Below are 24,038 nucleotides of genomic sequence, written 5' to 3'. Positions count from 1 at the left end.
GATAGAGCCATCAAGGACTCGGATCTCTGGGTCTTCTCACTGCACTGTTAGCAGATGGCTTTCATCCTCCTGTCTTAAAGCCTCAAACTCAAGTACCAGGCAGAAAGAAAGCCAAAATGCAAATAGTCTTCTCCTTTTAAGACTTTGCATCTTTATTCTTTAAGGGAAGCACTTCCCAGAAAAAGCCCTATTACCTGTCACAGGACCTCTGTTTGGGAAAACTTAGTGCTCTGATTCCCCGACTCTATAGATAGGGAGGGCAGGGGAGAAGGTGGCTGGATGTGGGTGTTGAATAAAACAACTTGTAGTGTGTACTTCAGCTCTATTCCTCAGTACCTTGCTCCTCAGACATTATGTGAAGGCCACTCTTGAGAGCTACAGTACCCTACTGCCTCTCATGCTTTCACATGGCTGCATAGATGTCTTTGCTTATCTGCCTAGAGTGTGCATTCCCAGCTAACCCAACTAGCAACGCCTGCTCATCCATCAAGGCTCAACTAAAATATCACCTCCTGTGTGGGCTACTCCTTGACCCCGCCCACTCCAGGCCTCAGGAGGAAAGAGCTCCTTTCTCTCTGCCCCTTTGTCCAGACCTCTACCATACTGCCTTTTATTTGCACGTCTGTCTTCTCTGTGAGAGTTTGAGTTCCTCAAGGGAAGGAATCACACCCAATTTTTCTTAGCACCTCCAGTTCCTGGAACCTACTAGCAATAGGTTATATAAGACTTATCTAGGGCTTACTATTGCAAGTGTAAACATTTTATATAATTAACTCAATCCTTACAACAACTCTATGAGATATATACTATTTTTATCCCCATTTAAAGAAGGGGAAACAAAGCATGGCAAAGTTAAGTAATTTTCCCAAGGTCTCAGAGCTGGTAAATGGCAGAACAAGAATTTGAAGCAGGTCATCTGCCCTAAGAGCCTGATACTGGTCAGTTTTGTGTTCAGATGGGTGTGAATAAATTCTGGAGAAAGTATCCATAGCTTATATCAGGTACTCAAAGTGATCAGTATAATCCCTCCCCTTCAGAGGAAAACTAAAGTTTAAATCTATCGCATTGGGTGATAAGGCCAAAAACAGTTATCAAAGAGCTTTATTTGGTCTTTCCAGCTAATCGTGAACTTCTGGAGGATAAGTCTGAAGGATTGATGAAAACTCTTTTAATGGGGAAAACCAGCTGAAATTCTTATGACTGATTATTCATTTAAGAAATGTTACTAAGTATATACACTATAGTATAAATAGAAGCCCCTGGAAGGACAGAGAATAATTGATAGGTAAGACCTCTCAGGCTGGTGGAAGGAGACAATACAATGAAATATGTTCTAATCAAGGTGTGGACAGAATGCTGCAGCATACTGAGGGAAGACTTCCCACATAGTGAACTGTGGACTGAGGTCTTGATGGATGAGGAGACATTTTTGGGGAGTGAGATGGGGGTCATCCAGGTAGAAGGAACAGCACGTGCAAAAGCACCAAGGCATCTCACAAACTTTTAGGGAACCGTTTAGAAATGCCATGTGGTTGGAGCTCATGGTACACACAGATAAGTGATGGTGATTGGGCTGGGCTTACTCCAGTTGCACACATCCAGCATGGCTCTCTTATTTCTTAAAAACAAAAGCTAATGTTGGCTTCTGGGTCTCACATTGTACCTTGGTGAATGAAATGAAGATTCCCTGCTCCTACAGAATTCATGCACGTCTTTAAATCTCTCTGCCAGCAGGTAAGTGAGAACCAAACTGTCCTATTTTCTATGTACTAATATACAAAGGATGTTCATGAGAAATAATTGAAGTTGCCTGCACTTAAAAGCAAGAATATCCTTCAATGTGTGGTTCAAATGTTAAATTTATTTCTGTGATTAATGCTGCATTAAAGTCTTATGTGATTTTTTTTAATTTATGCAAGTTCAAACTTAAAACATGTTTTTGCTGATTAAAACTTGCTAAATCTTAGAAAAATTATAGTTACTATCTGAATTTTAAAATAAGGAGGGAAAATGAAGAGAAATACATATTAAATGTAATATCAACTGAGAAAAATTTTAAAAGAGACTACCACATTGATTGATTTATCTCTTTTTTATATTATTATTACTGTAATTAGAAACTATTTTTACCCAGGGAGCACTCTCCTTGATTTTCAGGTCTGTTTACTTTCCTGAATGGATATAATGAGCACTTATAAGATTATAGCTACACAGAAAAGTTAAATAGAAAATGGCAGCAACTGAAGAGTCTTGGATTATTTATTCAGAGTGCCTATGTGGAGAGTATATTTATACCTCTAAATCAAACAAGAAACTCCTAAAAGCAAATTCTCAGAAATATCCAGTGGACTGAGCAAATATTAAAATCAAGCCTGGGGTGTTGGTGTTTGGCAGCCTCCACTCCATTCCCTCTGTCTCAGCCCTGAAAGCTGGGTGGATTAATCCCATACATGTACACTATCAGCCTGATCCAGTATGGTCACAAGATTAGAAGACAAGGCTTTGCCTCCCAGAGCTTATATTCTAATGTAAGAAAATAAATAAATAAATAAATAAATAAATAAATAAATAAATAACAAGACAATTGCAATGGAAAATAAGCCACACAAAAGAAATATTACATCGTCATATGATGTACATAATGGAGAAGAGCTAACTTAGGTGTCCACAGCCCAGGAAGGACTTTCTGAATTACTGTCACATGAACTGAGAAGACAGATACACAAAGACGTGGTTAGATGTATGCTGCAGATAGAGGAAATAGTTAGTATGAAGGGCCTGGGTGTACCAAACTTGCCATGCTTAAACAACAGCAAGAAGGTCATTGAGGCTGGAGAATAGCCATATGTGAAGGATGGGGGTGGAGTATAAGATGAGGTCGGGGAGAGAGTCAAGGTCCAGCTTCTTGTAAATCGTGGGAAGATTTTATGCTAAATGTGGTAAGAAGCCATTGGAGTAGGGAAGCATCATGTTCTGATCAAAATTTATACAAACATTCCTGCTGCTCTGTGTAGAATGCATTACAAAGAGGCAAGAATGGAAGCAGTTGATCTGGCTGCCATGGAGCAGCATGTGGCATGCTAATACAAAACACTTAGAAAAGCCAGATAAAATTTTTTTTTTAAACATTTGTGATAACATGAGAGAATGGTCAGGACAACAGACCTCATGTGGTCACGAATCTTGAGAGAAAGGAATTTCAAGTGAGCCAACTTTCTGCACCTGCTTTTATAAGAGAGCTAAGAAAGTAGGCCAAAAGCTGCTGAAGAGCAAAGAGGAGTTTTTGTATAATTTGACTGCTGAAGAGCCAAAACTTGAAGTTCTGGATCCTCCAAGGGTAGATGTCCCAGCAAAACCCTAGATTCTCAGTTGGACCCCTGGCTGGCTGCAGTGAAGGATCAGGACAAACCAGTGGTAGAAAACTTCAAGACAGCTCAAACAGCTCAGTCAGTCTCTGATTAGTTAAAATAGTATCTCACCTCAGTAACAAGACAGACGGACCATGGGTGACTATTTTTGGAGTTATTAGAGGTAGATTTTAAACACTATTTTATATTTTTAAACTTAAGAAGCTCAACATAAATTTAAAAAATATATAAGTAGAAAATGCCCATTCATCTTGAAAATTAAGCAAAAAACTCCTAAAAAATACATGGCTCAAGGGATGCCTGAATGGCTCACTTGGTTGAATGCCTGACTTGGGCTCAGGTCATGATCTCACAGTTCCTGAGTTCGAGCCCCGCGGCGGGCTCTGTACTGACAGCTCAGAGCCTGGATGGAGCCTGCTGCAGATTCCCTGTCTCCCTCTCTCTCTGCTCCTCCCCTGCTCACGCTCTGTCTCTCTCTCTCTCTCACTCTCAAAAATAAATAAACATTTATAAAAAATTATATGGGTCAAAGAAGAGATCACAATAAAAGAAAATACTTTGAACTGAATATAATGAATATATGACATATCTAAGCTTGTGGGATGCAGCTAAATTAGAAAAGAAGACAAGCTTTGGGGCCCCTGGGTGGCTCAGTCAATTAAGCATCCAACTTTGGCTCAGGTCATGATCTCATGGTTCCTGAGTTTGAGGTTCCTGGATCCTTCTTCGGATTCTGTGTCTCCCTCTCTCTCTGCCCTCCCCCACTCGTGCTCTGTCTCTCTCTCTCTCTTTCTGTCAATAAATAAATAAACATTAAAAAAAAAAAGAATGGGGCGCCTGCGTGGCTCAATCGGTTGAGCGTCTGACTTTGGCTCAGGTCATGATCTCACGGTTGGTGAATTCAAGCCCCACATGGGGTTCTGTGCTGACAGCTCAGAGCCTGGAACCTACTTTGTATTCTATGTCTCCCTCTCTCTGCCCCTCCCCCCCTCAAAAATAAATAAACATTAAAAAGAATTTTTTTAATGAAAAAAAGAAAAGAAGACAAGCTGATCCCAGTGAACCGAGTTTTCATGTGATCAAGCTACTGTACCAGTCCAATGAAGAGGATAAATGCAGAAATCACTGAATTAGAAAACAACTAAATGTGATAGAGAAAATTAACAAAAATTATAATGTAGTGATTATACATATATTAAAAAGATGAGTATTATGAAAATATTTACACTAATAAATTTGAAAATTTCAATGAAATGGAAAACACTCTTTACACGATTATTTTTGTCATCATCTTTAAGGGATAACTTACATACATAAATACAATTTATTACATACAACAAGGGGGAAAACTGCATTAATTTAAAGCAAACAATTTGATTATAGCAAGATTTCAGGATACAAGGTTAATATACAAAATGTCCATTGCTGTACAATGGTATATACAACAATAAACAAATGGAATTTGAAATTAAAAGCATAATGCATTTATATTACCATCCAATGAAACATTTAGCTGTATATCTAATAAAATATATACAAGATCTATAAAAGAATAACCACAAACTATATTGAATACATCTTCAGGAATAGAAAGATACTATTGTCAGGACACTAGTTCTTTCTAACATCGCTTATAAATTCAGCGCAATCTTAAAACCCCAGCAAGTTATTTTATGTATATTGTCAAACTGATCTAAAGCTTGCATGGAGAGGCAAAAGACCCAGAATATCTAACACATGAAAGAGAAGAACAAAATTGGAAGACCAATGCTACCCAACTTCAGAGCTGCAGTATCAAGAAAATGTGGTATTGGCAAAAAAACAAACAAGCAAATCAACAACAACAAAACAAAACAAAAAACCTAGACCAATGGAACAGAGTAGAGAGCCCAAAATTAGACCCCCACATAGTCAACTGATCTTTGGTGATCTTTGACAAAGTAATAAAAACAATACAATGGAGGAAAAACAGTCTTTTCAACAAATGGTGCTGGAACAACTGGAAATCCACACGCAAATAAAAGAATCTAGAGACAGACCTTATACCCTTCACAAAGATTAATTCAAAAAGGATCATAGACCTAAATATAACATCCAAAATTATAAAACCTCTAGAAATTAACATAGAAGAAAACCTAAATGACCTTGGTTTTGGTGGTACCTTTTTAGATATAAGATCAGAAACATGATCTGTGAATGAAATAACTGACAAGCTGGACTTCATTAAAATTAAAACTTCTCTGTGAAAGACTATATCAAGAGAATTAGAAGGTAAGCCACAGACTGGGAGAAAATATTTGAAAAATACATATCTGATAAATGACTGTTATCCAGAATATACAAAGAACTCTTAAAACTCAACAAAAAGAAAACAAATACTCGATTTAAAAATGGGCCAAAGGTCTTGACAGGCACCTCACCAAAGAAGATATACTGATGGAAAATAAACATATGAAAAGATGCTCCACGTCTTATGTCATCAGGAAAATGTAAATTAAAATAACAGTGAGATACCACAGCACACCTATTAGGATGGCTTAAATCCAGAGTATTGACAACACCAAAGATGGAGAGGATGTAGATCAACAGTAATTCTCATACATTGCTGGTGGGCTTGCAAAACGGCACATTCACTTTGGAAGAGAGTTTGGCAGTTTCTTAAAAACTAAATGTACTCTCACAATATGATCTAGCAGTCAAAGTCCTCAGTATGTATCCAAAGGATTTAAAAACATGTTCACACCAAAACCTGCACAAGAATGTTAATAGCACCTTTACACATAATTACCAAAACTTGGAAGCAACCATGATGTCTTTTGATTTTCTTATAAATTTTAGAAAGCCCTTTGAATCTGCAAAAAAATATTCTGGAATTTTGTTTGGAAATTTGTTGAATTGTATTAATGATTCCATTCTATGAAATGATATATCTCTCCATTTATTTAGGTCTTTAGTGTTATGTAGTTTTCAGTATACAGGTTTTGCATACTTTTTATTTTTTGGTCTATTGTAAGTGGAATCTTTTTCTCATTTCATTTCTAATTATTGCTGCTAATATATAAAATTTTCTATATTAGCCTTGAATCCTGCATTCATGCAAATTTCTCTTATTCAGTAGTTATTTTGTGTGAGGATATTTAGGTAAACAATCATGCTACAGCAAATAAAAGTAATTTTACTCAATTCTTTCAAAACTTGTGTCTCTTGATTTGTTTGTTTGTTTATTTTTGGTATTTGCCTTATTACAATGTCTAGGGCCCTGAGTACAATGTTGAAGGGGTGACAGAAGTCATCTTTGCTTTTTTACTGATATTAGGGGGAAAGCATTCAATATCTCACTACAAAGTGTAGCAATACTGGATTTTTTTGTACAGATGCTTTTCATCAGCGTAGGAATGTTTCCTTCTATCTCTAGTTTGCTGAGAATTCTTTTTTTTAATCATAGATGATATTGAATCTTATTAAACACTTTTCTACACCTGTTGAAATTATTATATAATATTTTACTTAATTAATATGGTAAATTACCATGATTGATTTTCTGATGTTAGATCAACCATGCATTCCTAAGATGAATTCTACTTGGTAAACTGTATCATTATTTTTATGTATTTATATTTTATGTTGGGTTCCTTTTACTAATTTTATTAAGAATTTTTGCCTGTACATTCATGAAGAATATTTCTCTGCAGTTTTCTTTTATTAGCCTGGTATGATTGTAATGCTGGTCTTATGAAATGAGTTTTTGAAGTTTTCCTTATTTTATATATTCAAGAAGGGTTTGTGTATAATTATTATTTCTTCCTTAAATGTTTGTTAGAATATATGAGTGAAGACATTTTAGACTGTAGTTTTAAAATATGTGAGAAAGTTTAAAATATGAACTCACTTTTTAAAAGTAGAAATAGGGTTATTCAAGTTAACTAATTCTTCATGAGTAAGCTCCAGTAATTTGTGTCTCTCAAGGATTATTGTCATTTCTTCATGTTACTTTTCATAGGGTTGTTCAAAATAGTGTTTTATTATCCTTTAATGTTTATAAACTCATTAAGGATAATTTCTTTCTCATTTTTTTAAAATGTTTATTTATTTTGAGAGAGAGAGAGAGCACAAGCAGGTGAGGGGCAGAGAGAGAGAGAGAGAGAGAGAGAATGAATCTGAAGCAGGCGCCACACTGTCATCATGGAGCCCAACGTGGGGTTTGATCTCACAACTGTGAGATCATGACCTGAGCTGAAATCAAGAGTTGGACGCTTAACTAGCTGAACCACCCAGGCACCCCATTTTTGTTAACAAATTTAGCTATGGGTTGATTGGTTAATTTGTCGATTTATTTCAAAATAACCAGCACTTGACATTGATAATTTTCTCTATATTTCTTTGTTTCCTAATTCTCTCTATTTTTACTCTTAATTTTATTTTTTGCCTTTGTTGCTTTCTTTCTACTTACTTTAGGCTTATTTTGCTCTTCTGTTTCTAGCCTCTTATGGTGACATTTTAGGTTTTGATTTTACACTTATTTTTCTTCTCTAATATGATCATCTAAAAGCTAGTAATTTTCTTCTAAACAGTGGTTTAGCTGCATTCCATGAATTTGACATTTTTTTTATTTTCATCATCATTCAGTTCAACACATTTTCTAATATTCCTTCTTTGACCCATGGATGATTTTGAACTGGATTGTTTATAGTCCAAATTTTAGGTTTTTCCTAAATAGCCTCTTGCTACTAATTTCTATTTCAATTTTTTTGTGATCAGAAAATAGACCTGATATGATCTCAAACTACTTAAATACATTGAGCTTTGTCTTACGGTCCAGCATATGGTATATTTTGGTGGATTTATTACGTGCACTTGGAAAGAATGTGTATTCTATTATTTTATGTAGTGGTCTGTAAAAATCAAATTCCAGGTACTGTTCTTTTTGTCTAGCTTTTTATCAATTTCTGAGAAAAAGATGCTTAAATCTCCTGCTATGATCAGGAAATTATCTATTTCTCCAGTTCTGTCAATTTTTGCTTCATGTATTGTAAGTCTCTTTTGTTAGGTACATGCATTCTAATGTTTTCCTGATGAATTGGCCCTTTTAACATTGTGAAATATCTCTCTTTGAAATATCTTATCTTTGGTAATACCCTTTCCTTGAAGGCTAATTTATCTCACATTAATGTAGCAACTCCAGCTTTCTTATATTTGATATTTGAATGGTGTATCTATTTTCATCTATTTACTTTCAAGTATCTGTGATCTTACATTAAAGGTGCATATTCTGTAGACAGTATATACTTGGGTCTTGCTTTTCACCTATTATGATAATCTCTGCCTTTAAATAAGAGTATTTAGTTCATTGCCATTTAATGTAATTATTCATATGGTTGTATTTAGGTCTGTTATTTTTTCATTTGTTTTCTGTCTGTCCATAATTTTTTCAGTTTTTTCTTCTTTTCTTTCCTTTTGGATTATTTGAGTACTTTTTAAAATTCCATTTTAATTCATCTATTGGATTTTTAGCTACACGTTTTTACATTACTTTCTTTGTAGTTGCTTTAGGGACTACAAAGACCTTACTATATTTTCATTATCTACATTGACTTAATTTATACCACTTCACAAATGTGTGGTAACATTTCAACAATATTTACCTTCATTTACCTGTGCCTGTGATCCTTTACATTGTATTTGCCATATGTAGTGCATTTTACAATATGTTATAAACCCCACATGACTATTTATAATTTTTTTCTTTAAACAGACATATATATTTTAAATAAGTTAAGAAAAAGTATAGTCCCTCATGCTTCCCCCAGTTATTTCCTGTTTCTAATATTTTCCATTCATTTCTGAAGATCCAGGTTTCCTTCAGGTATCATTTCCCTTCGGTGTGGAGCCCTTCCTGTGGCATTTCTTGTAGAGTGACAACTAATTCTCCTAATTTTTTGTTTATCTGCACGTTCTAATTTCATCTTGGAAGATATTTTCATTCAATATGAAGTTCTGGGTGACTGGTATTTCCACCCCCCAAAACTTTAAAAATGTTGTCCCACTGTATTATGGCCCCACTGTGTTATGGTCTCTGTAGTCTCTAGTAAGAAATCTGCAATAATTTAAATCATTGCTCCCCTGTATGGAAGGTGTCGTTTTTCTTTGTTGGTTCAAGTTTGTCTCTTTATCTTTGATTTTCAAGTTTGATTATGAAATTTCTAGGTATAGTTTTTTTTGCATTAGTTTCCTAAGGCTACTATATACATTGTTCTGCCATATACAGAAATGTATTGTTTCATAGTTCTGGAGACAAGAAGTCCATAATCAAGGAGTAGGCAGGGTTGGTTCCTTCTGATTGCCCTAAGAGCGAATCCCATGCCTCTGCCCTAGCTTCTGGTGATGCTGGCAGTCTTGGGCACTTCTTGGCTTGTAGATGTGTCACTCCAATCTCTGCCTGCTTCTTTACATGGCATTCTAACCATATGCCTCTGTCCATATTACACCAGTAATACACCTTATACATAAATATACCAGTCACATTGGATTAGGGCCCACTTTAAACACCTCATCTTAACTTGATTACATCACAAAGACTATTTCTAAATATGATTACATTTACATGTTTAGGGCTTCAGCATATTTTGGAGGGACAACACAAGTCAACCCATAACAGTTTTCTTATAGTTTATCCTATTGGTTCACTGAACTTAGGTTTTCACCAAATTGGTGAAGTTTGTCCATCATTTCTTCAAATATTTTTATGTTGAATGCTCACTTTCCTTTTTTTCTTGGACTCCACATACTATATGTTAGACCTTTAGATATTGTCCTACAGGTCCTACAGGTACAACTGTAAGGCAGTTCTCTTTCTTCCTGTAATTGGATCATTTCTATTGATCTGTCCTCAATTTCACTGACCTTTCTCTATCACCTCCATTCTATTATTATCTCCATTCAATGAATTTTTTCATGTATTAGATTTTCTTATTCTAAAATTGCAATTTGGTTTTGTTTATGTTATTTGTACTTTGCTGATGATGTTTTTAATCTATTTAATCATGACAAGTATATTTTCCTTTACCTCACTGAGTATACTTTCAAGAGCTTCTTTAAAGTCCCTTTCTGATAATTCTAACATATGGGTCATTTTTTTGTTATTTGTTATTTTGTTGTTTTTGCCATAACAGGCAGTTAGCTTGGTTTAGGCTTACACTGCTTTGTGTGTGGTGAGAAACAGCTCAGATCTCAGTTCAGTTCTTTAAGCCCTAACTGCAAGCTGATTTCATTTCCCCTGTGCGTATATGATTCTGTGATCAGCCAGAAACTAGGGCTGAGTTTACAAACAGAATGTGGGTGCTTTCCTTCTTTGCCTCTCTTCTTTCTGGCATTCTTCTTTCACTCTTTGTTGATGCTGGTTACACCAGGCTCCTGTGCCTGATTCTACCAGCCAAAAATATGTTAGGGTTTTTATTGAAATTTTAGCTGCTGTGCACTTCTGTTGGAATAACTGTAGCTGCATTCAGGTCAAAGACCCCCACTCCCTTATTTCACCGAACAAGTTTTCACAATTCAACGGTATCATAAGTATAAGCAATCCTTTTACACTTTTCTGAACATTGCCAGAATTTGGATTTCTTTAAACAAGCAACAATGGCTGGCTTTCTTCTGTGCTATTCTTTTTAAGGTGCTGTTAAAATTTATTAAACTTAAAAAATAAATCAATATAAGCTACCATATTGACAACATGAAGGAGAAAAATCACGTTTATCTCAGTAGACCAAGAAAATGTAGTTGACAAAATTTAATATTCATTCTTGATTTTTAACAACTTTCAGAAAACTGAGAATAGAAGAGAACCTCTTCAATCTGATAGAGGATTTAAAATATTAAGAATAATAATGATAAAATCTACATCATATTGAAATTCTTTTAAACATCATATTAAAATACTTTTACTTGAAATTGAGAACAAGATAACAACAAGATAACATGCTTTAGCCACTTCATTTAATATTTTATTAAAGATCCATCCAATGGAATACAGCAAAAATAAAGAAAATATATCACGATTGGAAAGGAAGACTGTACTTATTCTCAAATAACATTGTTTAAGTAAATAGTGTAAAATAATTAATAAACCATTAGAATTAATAAGTGAATTTAACCAGGTCACTAAATAATAAAAGGTTAATATATAAACATGAATTGTATTTCTATGTGCAAATAGAAAATAAAATTTTTAAAAAGATGCCATTTACAATAGTACCACAAAACATAAAGTACCTAGGAATAAATCAAACAAAAAGACCTCTATATGAGTATGCAACATTTCTAAGAGAAATTAAAAACAGCTTAAATAAAGAGAGATGTTATATGTTTAAGACTTAGAAAATTCAATATTGTTAAGGTATCAATTCACTCTCAAATTGATTTGTGGATTCAGCAAATCCCAATCAAATCCTAAGAGGTATTTCTAATGTTACTTGACAAGTTAATTCTAAATCTATGTAGAAATGCAAAAGGTCAAAAATAGGCAAGAACATCTTGAAGAAGAAAAGCAGAAGGACTTATGCTTCCAGATGCCATGGTAAATATAAAGCTATAGGAATTAAGATAGTATGCATTGGCATAGACAAATAACTATTATATTTAAGTAAATAGATTAGAATAACAAATTAGATACATACACATTGTTTCATGACAATAGTGATATATTGCAATATAGTAAGGGAAGAAGAGCCTATCCAAAATTTGGTGCTGGGTTAATGTGCTATCCATATAAAAAACAAATGAATCTTGGGGTGCCTGGGTGGCTCAGTCAGTTAGGCATCCGACTTCGGCTCATGTCATGATCTCACAGTTTGTGAGTTCAAGCCCCACATTCGGCTCTGCGCTGATAGCTCAGAGCCTGGAGCCTGCTTCAGATTCTGTGTATCCCTCTCTCTCTGCCCCTCCCCTGCTCATGCTCTGTCTCTCTCTCTCTCTCTCAAAAATAAATAAGCATTAAAATTTTTTTTAAAAAATGAATCTTTAATGCAGTCTCATAGCATGTATAAAAATAAATTCCCAATAGATTATAAATCTAGATATGAAAGTTTAACTTTAAGCTTCTACATACAAGAATTCTTTCATGACCTTGTGGGAGCCAAAAAAAAGGTCTTAAATAGAACATGGAAAACATTAACCATAAAGCAAAAGCTTGGTTAATTGGATGACATTGAAATTATGAGTGTCTGTTCATCAAAACTCTACATTAAGAGCAAGCCTACCTAGAGAGCAAAGAACTAGTATCTAGAATACACACAGTACCCCTATGAATCAAGAAGAAAAGGACACATACTAACAGAAAAATGAACCAAAGACTTGAACAGGCGCCTCACAAAGGAGGTTGTCCAAATGCCAATATACACATAAAAAGGTTCTCAGCTTCATTAGTCATCCAGGACTGAAAATTAAAAGTACAGTGTGATACCACTGCACACCCACCAGAATGGCTAAAATGAAGGAGATCAACAATAACTATTGCTGGCGAGGTATGGAACAAATAAGATTCTCACATTCTGCCGATGCTGGGGTGGTGTGAGAGGGAGGAGGGGGAGAAAGGACATCAGTTAACAAGCAGTTGCAGAAGCTAGGTGGGAGATGATGAAGCTTGGACCAGAATGGTGGCAGTGAATATAGAGAAGTGTAGGTGTAGCCATAATTAGCCATTATGCCTCACTTTTGTCTACTGGGTCCCTTCAATATCCTCAGCTATTATGCACTTGAAATAGGGCTCTGGCGTGTGAGAGGGACTTCAAGCAGTGCAGGTAGCTCAGGGAAGCTCCTACTTGTAAGGCTGGCTATGAGTCTATGGTAGTTACCAATAACCAAAACATTATCTTATGGTTAAGCCACAAACCACTGCCCTGACAACTGGAAGTGTCAGATGTGGGCATGAACTCACAAGAGTCAGGTGTGGATTGACCACTTAGAGTACTCTTCTAGATACCAAGTAGGAATAGGTTGTTACCACACTTAATCACTCCAACAACATCTCGAGGAGGTAAGAATGTTTACTCAACTCCCTGCTAGTAATTAGCAGGGAAATGGCCAAAACCTGACTGACCAAGCAGAGCAAGGGGATCAGGTTAGGCTACAAGCCTCATCCTCCAGAGATAAATAAAGGAGCCTGGCCAAGGCTCATGATCTCTAGAAAGTAAGGACAATTGCTAAATGATTACTGTAATCAGCCAGCCCTAACAGGTTTTAACCAAATTCTGATTGGTTTCAAATAGATTGTTAACCTCAGTCCTGATTGATTAGAAATTGAGAGATAATTTACTCAGAAATTAAATTGTACTTTTGACCTGGACTAAGTGAACAGTTTCATAAACACAAAAATCACATTTATGAAAGAAAAGCATTCTTCAAAATGCAAAGCTGACTCCGGTGGTGAGTGAGAAGCCCTAACCCAACAGCCCTGTCCCAGGGCAGTAGTTTTTGAGAAAGATTTTTTGAAGTTCTCTGATACAATGATCATCTAAGCACCAAATTAGTTATTTTAGTTCGTTAAACCAGGGGTTTAAAATCATCTAAAAAGAACTCATGAATGAACACCCATGTAAAAACACAAGAGGTTCGACTCCATAATACTGCCTCTGGTTCCCAGGTGACGCCTGAGGCTCATCCACTGAACTCAGAGGCACATTTTTTTTTAATATGAAATTTATTGTCAAATTGGTTTCCATACAACACCCAGTGCTCATCCCAAGCTTTTTCCCACTTTCCCCTCCCTCCCACCCCCCATCAACCCTCAGTTTATTCTCAGTTTTTAAGAGTCTCTTATGGTTTGCCTCCCTCCCTCTCTAACTTTTTTCCCCCTTCCCCTCCCCCATGGTCTTCTGTTAAGTTTCTCAGGATCCACATTAGAGTGAAAACATATGGTATCTGTCTTTCTCTGTATGGCTTATTTCACTTAGCATCACACTCTCCAGTTCCATCCACGTTGCTACAAAAGGCCATATTTCATTCTTTCTCATTGCCACGTAGTACTCCATTGTATATATAAACCACAACTTCTTTATCCATTCATCAGTTGATGGACACCTAGGCTCTTTCCATAATTTGGCATTGTTGAAAGTGCTGCTATAAACATTGGGGTACAAGGGCCCCTACGCACCAGCACTCCTGTATCCCTTGGGTAAATTCCTAGCAGTGCTATTGCTGGGTCATAGGGTAGATCTATTTTTAATTTTTTGAGGAACCTCCACACTGTTTTCCAGAGTGGCTGCACCAATTTGCATTCCCACCAACAGTGCAAGAGGGTTCCCGTTTCCCCACATCCTCGCCACCATCTATAGTCTCCTGATTTGTTCATTTTAGCCACTCTGACTGGCGTGAGGTGGTATATGAGTGTGGTTTTGATTTGTATTTCCCTGATGAGGAGTGATGTTGAGCATCTTTTCATGTGCCTGTTGGCCATCTGGATGTTTTCTTTAGAGAAGTGTCTATTCATGTCTTCCGCCCATTTCTTCACTGGATTATTTGTTTTTTTGGGTGTGGAGTTTGGTGAGTTCTTTATAGATTTTGGATACTAGCCCTTTGTCCAATATGTCATTTGCAAATATCTTTCCCCATTCTGTTGGTTGCCTTTTAGTTTTGTTGATTGTTTCCTTTGCAGGAGGCACACGGTTTGATCATCAACTGGCTGAAGTGCTCCTTATACTTGTCTGTTAGCATCATTTTACAGCCTCTGAGGAAATAAGAAGTGGAGGTTCTGAGAGTGCAATAAAACCCAATGCCTCCTAATGTCTCATGAATAGAGCAAGCTGAGTGAGGGCTGGCTCAGCACATCCATCCATGGGGTCAGAGTGTGCTGGAGTTGACTTTTGTGGGCTCACAGCGTCCACTAAGCACATCTCTCCCCAGCCTATTTAGTGAAGTCTGCTGTGGGAGTATTTATACCAAGAAAACTTGCAAACACTACAAATCAAAGATGGGATGGGGTGGTGCCTCTTTCACTGATCAAAATTTGTTAAGCTAATGACATCCTCTAGGGCTGATACCAAAAATCAAAAGTGAGGCTAGAGTCATAGGTACCCGATCTAGGTGGATTTCTAAGCATAAAGGCTTGAGAGGTAAAGAAATCAAGTACAGATGAGCCAAAGGGGAGGATCTAGAAACCAAGGAAGACAAGGGTCCGGGATGATGGAGCAGGCAGGTGGGAGATGCCCTGGGGAATTTCAGAGGCGGTATGCAGTTGTGCTTAGCACACTCATACAAGCTGATCACATTTATTTGAAAGAATGAAAAAAACAAAGCCAATGGGAACTAATTCATAGAAACTGCCAAATCCTGTAGTTTGCTTTCCTTACTCATTTAATAGAAATGCTGTTTCAGCAAGGCCCATCTCTGACGGTGATCCTGTCCTTTTGGGAGGCCTACAGCAGATCTTTGCCTCCCTCGTTCAGGTCTTGCAGAAAGTAATGGCTGTGCCCCAGGGATAAATCCCAACTCATGTCAGGCTTTAATCTGTTTAGCTTTCTCAGCTTTTTCAGTGCTTTGGGTAATTTACCTAGAAAAAATAAAGATATATGAACAAAAGCAAATATAGACAACGGTATTTTTAATGTTAAAAATACCAGAGAAAATCAATAGAGTTCTTGTCATATTATCAATGACTTTAATTTGCAATTTTGTTACAACTGAATTACTGTGTTAGGCTATTGATTTCATGTATTATGAAATTATTATTATGGTACCAGCATGATTAATTAGCTAATCTCACATTTTTGGGGTTTTGTTTGTTTTAAAGACAATATATGTATCTGGAAAAATCTTCTAGTAAACATTTAGGTCACTAACTATATCCATCTTTGTCTAAGAAAATATTACATTTAAGGGAGGCATTAGTGGGTATGGGTGTAACTTAGTGCATTTGTAAGAAAGACATACAGACAGAAGTAATACAGCACAATTCCAGTGATTAACAGAGCAATTGAAAGGGAATATTATGCAGCCCACACATAACATTAAAGAGCAGATGGTAAATCCACCTGATGGTACAGGGAAGAGAAGGGAGTCTGGCCCTAGATGTTGGACCAGCTCTTTAGACATGGATCCCTTAGTGACCTGACTTTTCCTCTGAGCATACAAATACCAAATCTGAGGCCACACAGCATATAAACCCTTTCAAATATTCACCTTTAAATATACCATTTTATATATTTTGTTTATTTATTTACTTAGAAAGAGAGAGTGTGTGTACCTGTGTGCATGAGTGAGGGAAGGGCATAGAGAAAGAGGGAGAGAGAGAATCCCAAGCAGGCTCAGCACTGTCAGCTCAGAGCCCCATGCAGGGCTTGATCTAATGACCGTGAGTGGGATATTTAACCAACTGAGCCACCCAGGTGCCCTATAACATACCTTTTTAAACATTCAATTCTCTTCTTATTCCTGGACACCCACAAAATGCATACCATACAGCATGATAAAATATATTTAATATAAGCGAGAAAAATGAAATCAGAAAAATATTTTAGTACAAAGATAAAGTTAGCACATAATGTAAATGTTCAAAGCCTTGTGCACCCTCTAGAAGAACATTAGTAATGACCATGGAGAAAATGGCTTCTGACCTCAGAGGAAGGGTCACACAGGTAGTGTTCAGCCTGGAAGCCATACTTTGGTATTTGTCATATAAATACTGCTTTTGATTTGCAGCCAATTTTATTTAGGATTTTTGCAACTATCTATGTTAATAAATATCCTTAATTTTCTTTTCTTGAATCATTGTGCAGTTTGTATCAAAGATGATCCTCAGCAGACCATTTGGGTAGCTATCTATTTTTTTTTTATTTTTAATTTGAATAGTTTATATAAGATAGAGATTATCTATTCCAAGGAGTTTTGGTAAAATTTACTTATAAAATGACCTGGTGACAATTTTTTAATGTTGTAATTTATTCAGGTTTCCCATTTCCTCTTGAATTTACTTTACAATTTTTCTAGAAAGTACCTGTTATATATTTGTTTTCTGTTTATTCTTATAAAGTTGTTCATAAAAATATATACAAAATATACACAAATGTGGAGGCTATGTTAGTGTATATATATATGTATGATTTTTATATCTCTAGCATATCTCTTTTTATTAATCTGATGCCTTGATTTGCAATTTATAAATTGTAAGTCTGAAAAAAGGCCCTGAAAATTTGTAGATGGTAAACTCTCTAAGTATTTATTATTTGAAAATGTTTTTATTTTTCTTCACTCTTGAATGAGAGTTTAGTAGGTATAAAACTCTAAGTTGACAATTATTTTTCCCTCAGCACTTTGAACTATAATTGGACACAAAAACACCAATTTCCCAAACTATGATTTACCTCATAACAGTCTACACAGAACAACACACACATACATACACATGCACGCACATGCCCAGGAAGGTGCCACAGTCAAATATGGAAACACTGCATTCTATCTTGCAGACTTATGATGCACATTTGTATAATTAAAGCCTTTGTGTTACAGCCAGTAAAGAACGGTTTCCCCTGTTTAGCCCAGTGCTTCTCATCAGAGCTCTCTCTCTCTTTTCTTTTTTTGGGGGGAAGTCTCATCATCATGTGGAAACGAGTTCAGGAGATACTACAGTACACAGATTTAAATACTAAATATGAAAAAATAACTCCACATACATATTCAGAAAGTCTCCTCATCCTGCTGTTACTTACCCTATTTTAGATTATTGTGTTAGGTTTCTATTATTGTGTAACGAATTACCACAAATTTAGCAACATAAAACCACAGCTATTTAGTATCTCATAGTCCTGTAAGTCTATGTAAGTCATAAATCTGGGCCCACCTAAGAGGTTCTCTGCTCAGGGGTCCAAGAGACTTAAATCAAGGTGTTAGCTGACCTGTGTCTTCATCTAACCTTGTTTAGAGAAAAGATTATTTTCAAGACCATGCAGGTTGTTGGTTGGAGACCACTCTCAGCTACTAGGGGCTGCTCTCTGGTCCTTGCCATGTGGCTGTGTCCATCGTCAAAACCAGTAATGGAGACTCTCCCTTGCATCAAATCCCTCTCACGCTTTCCATCTCTCTGACTTCAAAAAATGCCCAGTCTTTTTTAAAGGGCTCACCTGATTATGTCAGGCCCACCAAGATTATCTTCTTTTGTATTAATTCAAATTAATTAATTAATTAACCTAATTGTGGATGTGGCATCTATGATGTTAACAAGCTCCACCTACTCTGTGGAGGGGATTATACGGGATGGGTGGGGAGGGAGAATCTTGAGGGTTCATCTCAGAATTCTCCCTACCATATTTATTAATTCTTCATTGACAGCCTGTGGGTATCCATATCACACACTCAAATAGAATTTCACTTTCCTTTTATTTCGGCAAAGTCCACTATAGCATAATCCTTATATTTGATTAACTATATATATATGTGTGTGTATATATACACACACATATATATATACACACACACACATATATATATATATACATTTCTCCATATATACATATGTGTATATGTATATGTATATATATGTATATGTGTGTATATATATGTATATATATATAATAGTTCATGTAATAGTTCACTGTAATATAATCCTTAGATTTTCTGCCAGAACAATAACTAGTATGGCTTGGACACTGATGTTTCAGTCTAGTGTTCATAGAATATTTTGGCTCACCCACAAGCTTGGATTGTATTTCACTTTTGCAGCATTGGTGTCTCATATGGAGTGGAATTACCTCAGAAGTCATTCATTACCTCATTTATTGATGTGCTCAATACAAAGGTAATGTGTGGCTTCTGTGCACAAAGAGGTTTACTAAAAGCAGATACTACATGTGTATCCTTATTAACCACAAGAATATAAATAAACTATAGAGAAGACATTGAAGCAGAAGAGTATCTGCCTCTTTTGATGGTTCCCAAAGTCAGAAAAGGCTTCACAGAATAAATTTTATGTGAATGGGATTTTAAAGGATACATAGAAGTAGCATGGCCAGGAAGCTGGGAAAGAACACCTCCCAGGCAAATAGTAAGTCTGAAAATGTGTGAAAGAAAATAAGGTCTTCAGGGAACGAGTATGTTAAATGGACCTGGAAAGGTTGGCAGGAGCTGGACATGTCATTAGGACATTTAGATTTCATCCTGAAAATGAGAAGAAAAATGAAGTTATTACCAGAAGAATGAAATGATCAGATCTGTGTTTCAGAGACATAGGTTTACTGGCAACCATAATGAAGACAGGGAGACCAGTTAGGAATGGCGAGGGCAGCCAAAGTGAAGAGGAGATAATGGAGAGTTAGTAAGAGAGTTTAGACTCTGACTGACTGGATGGGCTCCTGCAGGTGAGAGAACATTCAGGTTGGCCCAAGACCCACAGTTGAGGAATTACATCAGTGATGATGGCAATTTACCAACAAAACATGTGCAGATGGTAAAACTGTCAGAGTTACCATAAAGTAGAGACAGAAAAGTTAGTTAAGTTGCTTATGACCACATGGCAAACTTTGGTCTTTGTTCCCAATCTAGTAATTTAATCCCATTCCTTCTTAATAGGTGTTTTTAAGGAATCGTCTTCAGAAGCCAAAGAATAGAGATGTAGTTGTAGATGTGGACAAGGACCTGGATATAGATACGGTTGAAGATAGATTGCATGTATGTGTAATATGCACTTTTGCATTGATATATTTTATGTGTAATATATAATCATATACACATTACATATTTACATGCACACACATACAGATCTTGCTTCCCACCGACCAAACCATGAGTAAATCTTGGCCTAACTTTGCCATAGCAGTGCCTGCAAATAAAATTAATAATATTCTATTATGAAACTTAAGATTCTTAGAGCCTCATATAGAGATGGTTGAAGCCCTGCCAAGATCCAGTTCATTTGCTCTTATAAGAAATAGAAACTTCCTGTATACCACAAATTTGTAAGAGCAGCCCTTATTATTCAAAACAGCTAGATTCCCTGCAATTACAAGGCTCATGTCCCAGCAGGATTGTCTCTGGCACTCCCTTCCTAGCAGAGTCAAGCCACACATCGCTTAGAGGGGCAGGTCTTCTCCTACACCCAGACTCCAAGGGCACCACTTTTTAGTATAAAACAGTGTGGTTGCTAATGAGAGAAAAAAAAAGTTTCTCTTGATTCAATTATTGCTCTACTAATGAATTTGTTTTTCTATCCTTGACTTTAGGCAGCCTTGTTTTTGAGAGCCATTTTTAAACTCAATGAACAGTGCCACCTGGATTGAAAGCCATGTACTATGCAAGGCTCCAAGGAAGAGTAGCTGCCCAGTTTGCATGCTCCATTTACTTCTTTCCTGCTTTCCTTCTCCTTGGAGAACTTTTGCACAGGAAGCAGCAGGCCTAGTCCATTTAACTTTCATTAGCAATGAACAATGGTGTTGGCTGGATGGTACCAGGCAGCCTCTTGTGAACAGAACTGGTGTCTTATTTCCCCTTTATGCCCCACTGCAATAGAGGAGAAGCAAAACTGGGTGCCCTTGTATCTGACCTATTTCACATAACAGTTAGGACCACTCTTACTCCCACATCACCAGTTATATAATCTTGGCTTCTAGTTGGTGTTCCTGCCTTATTCCTGAATATCTTCCTACCTCTTCAAAAGCAACATCACCTGAATTAACCATCCCTACTAATTTTCAGTTCTCAACCTTTCCTGACTTGCATAAGTTTATAAATGAGTCACTATACTTCTGCTGTCTCAGACTGGGGTCATCTTTTCTCATACCCCTCCCTAAGCATGCAAGTGAAAATACTTTCCAGATCATGTTGAACATATCTCTTAAATTTCCCACAACTGTTTACTCATTTTTTATTATAGTTCCACCCTCACATTGATATCTGTATCATCTTAGCTACATTGAGGCAATAATAAGTCCCATTACTTACTCAGCCATGGCCAATAGAGACATTTCTACCTGTGGTACTATCTTCCCTTTCTACCCAAGACCTGCTATTGTATGGTTGATCATGGTCCATGAATGACCTATTAGAGATACTATTTTCCTCAATCTCCTTGGTCTTTTTGACCTTCACTTCCATTCATCAGCAACCATCAACTCCGATGCTTATACCCTAGATCTTGTTAAAATGTCACAAGCTCTTACAGTCAACTGTCCTTGCATATGCAACCCTCTATTTCCATCATTCTGTTCCCTGATTACTTTGGGACATTCAGTCACTCATCCCCTTTCTTCATTCCTAGCTATTAGCCCTCCCACATGTCCTCAATCTTGGGAATCCAATCTTAGGAATTTGTGGCTTCTTTCTCTCTTACATGCCACAGCTCTCACTGGCCACCCTCTCCTCCTTCCCTGCCAGGCTTCCTCCCCATATCTTACTTGTCTCACCTGATCTGCCCGCCTACAGGTCTGACCTATGTATAGGCCACCTCCTCAGCCCTACCTCATTTCTCAAATGCAGACCTCAGTGTGTCTCATTTGCATGATTCAGATCCTTCAGTTGCTCCCTGATGCCTTTGGGATAAATCCCAGCTCTAGACAGGAAGCTGTTCATGATTTGGATCCTACTTCTCTATTCAGTTTTACCTTACAACAAGATCCCTCCCACCCCAGGGCCTAGATGCAGTGAACCACCCTCAGTCCCCAGAGGGACCTGTGAATTCTGTGAATTTCAATCCCTTGCCCATGGCACTCTCTCTCCCTGGAATGTTTTTCCCACATCTTCTTCACCTGGCAGTTGTCTGTCTGCTTATCTGTTAAGTCTCAGTTAAGACATCGCATCCTCTGAGAAGTCATCTCTACCTGTCTATCAGGCTCCTCCCCACCATTACGGATCCTCTCTGTATTCCTCCATCTGGATGAGCCTTTGCAGACCTTCACTAAAAGTACTTCCTGTCTTAGGGTTGTCTACTTACAGCATAAATACTGTGACTGTTAAGGTAAAAGATCTATGGCCCCAAACACTTAAGGGTAGTGGCTGTGCCACCAGTACCCAGCTCAGAGCCAGTGCTCAACAAGTGTTTGTGAGTGTATAATGTTCCCCTTCTTCTGAGTCATTGGTTCCTTTATTAGCGACATTTAACTTCTGCCTCAATTGCCCATTATGGAACTGTTGCCAGTTTATATAATTGCCAACTAAATATTCCCTTTAGTTAGCTACTCTTTTTTTTTCAATAAGTTCAATTCATGGAAGTTCTTTTTATAAAAAAAAAATTGCCTCTTTTTTTATGAAGCAAGATGGAACATAATAAATTATGTTATTTCTATAAATGACCTATTGAGTAACGGTGCAACCAAAATAAATAAATTCCCTCACATATTGCAACACCAGTCTGAACATCTCTCTGGAAAACTGAATATGGCCTACATCAGTGGTTCTCAACAATGGTGATTTTGTCCCTCAGGGGACACTGGGCAATTTCTGGACACATTTTTGGTTGTCACAATTTGGGAAGTATTACTGACATCTACCGAGTAGAGACGCACTATCATCCACTGCTATTGTTAAGAATGCCAAGACAAAAAATATATATATATTAAACTGGGGATTGAAGAATAGGTTATAAATCATTGGGCTAAATATTTAAGTCACAGAAAAAGACCTAGATTAGATCGAAGGAGAATTCCCAACAATGAGATTATTGGAAGTTAAAATGGATCATTATTGAGAGAACTATGGCTCTTCACCCTGGGTGCACAGCAAAATAACCTGGGAAGCTGGAAACACTACCAGGACCCAGCTCCATTCCCAAGGGAATCTAATTGAATTAGTCACGAATGGGATCCAGTCATGGGTATTTTTGTGAAAGCTCCCCTGATTATGCTGAGGAGAACCAGGGCTGAGTACCAATGGCTCAAAACAGAAATAAGAGTCCCAACAACCTGTGCTCAAGCAAAAAGTAAACTTTTTGTTTGAAAGTTTACTTTTATGTGAAGTTTCCTTTTAACCAAAAGGAAACTTGATGCTCTAGGAATACTGCATGTATCACTCCAGCTCATGCCCAGGCATTGGGCCTTGGACAGCTTTATTTCTGCCCTTGTTGACCAAGTGTAAGAGATCTGACCCTTGGTGCCTAAAGTACAGCCAAGAAAGAGAATCCGTTGCTCTAATGGAAAGGTAACCTATGGAACTTTACTATATGACCCTGGAGACACCTTTGTTTAGGATAGTCTCATGTTTATGCAGACATAAGGAGCCATTTATGTATTGGTTGTTCCATGCATGTGCTCACAACTCTCTAGGAAGCTTCCCAGGTATAATCTGAAACTGGCCCCCATAGGCAGAGGGCAGAGAGAGAGGAGGAATGAGGCTTGTCAGGCCAGGTTAGTAGTTGGCAGTTTTAAAAATAGCAAAGGGAACTTACATATGAGGCGTGCTTTGGGCAGCAGCAAGACAAGTAGATCCCCACGCCACCCTCCAAATCTTAAAAGCTCATAAAGAGGTTTTAACTGGGTTCAGTCACATGTGCCAGGAAGATATTTTCAACATCACATCACCATCTCAAGCCTATGTCCTTGGAGCAGGCTCTGGGAGTGAGAAAGGCAAGCCGAACCCACATTTCAAGGACAGGGTGGGGGTGAGGAGCCTCTGAACATCTGGGTCCAGCTCACAGGTCATTTGTGGTCTTTTTGATCACATTCCCCAACACTGTTACAGTTGTTCTTAGATGCTCATGAA

At 37.1% G+C, this 24,038-nt stretch overlaps 1 protein-coding gene across 7 annotated transcripts in view; it reads left to right on the top strand.

Moving 5' to 3' along the window:
- The window catches only part of HECW1 (HECT, C2 and WW domain containing E3 ubiquitin protein ligase 1), a 421,784-nt gene that overhangs the window by 277,305 nt on the left and 120,441 nt on the right, over nt 1-24,038 (top strand). For 5 of the 7 annotated variants that reach the window (XM_045052189.1, XM_045052193.1, XM_045052192.1 and 2 more), the window contains one exon: nt 19,920-20,018. The exons of the other annotated variants lie outside the window; for them this stretch is intronic. In XM_045052189.1, coding sequence (XP_044908124.1) covers nt 19,920-20,018 — 99 coding nt within the window. The remainder of the gene's footprint in view (nt 1-19,919; nt 20,019-24,038) is intronic. 7 annotated transcript variants of the gene reach the window in all.

The sequence above is a fragment of the Felis catus genome, chromosome A2 (assembly GCF_018350175.1).
Source record: "Felis catus isolate Fca126 chromosome A2, F.catus_Fca126_mat1.0, whole genome shotgun sequence".
In the NCBI taxonomy this organism is placed as follows: Eukaryota; Metazoa; Chordata; class Mammalia; order Carnivora; family Felidae; genus Felis; species Felis catus.
Note: the sequence above shows the minus strand (reverse complement) of the source record. Positions and strands in the feature narration are given on the sequence as shown.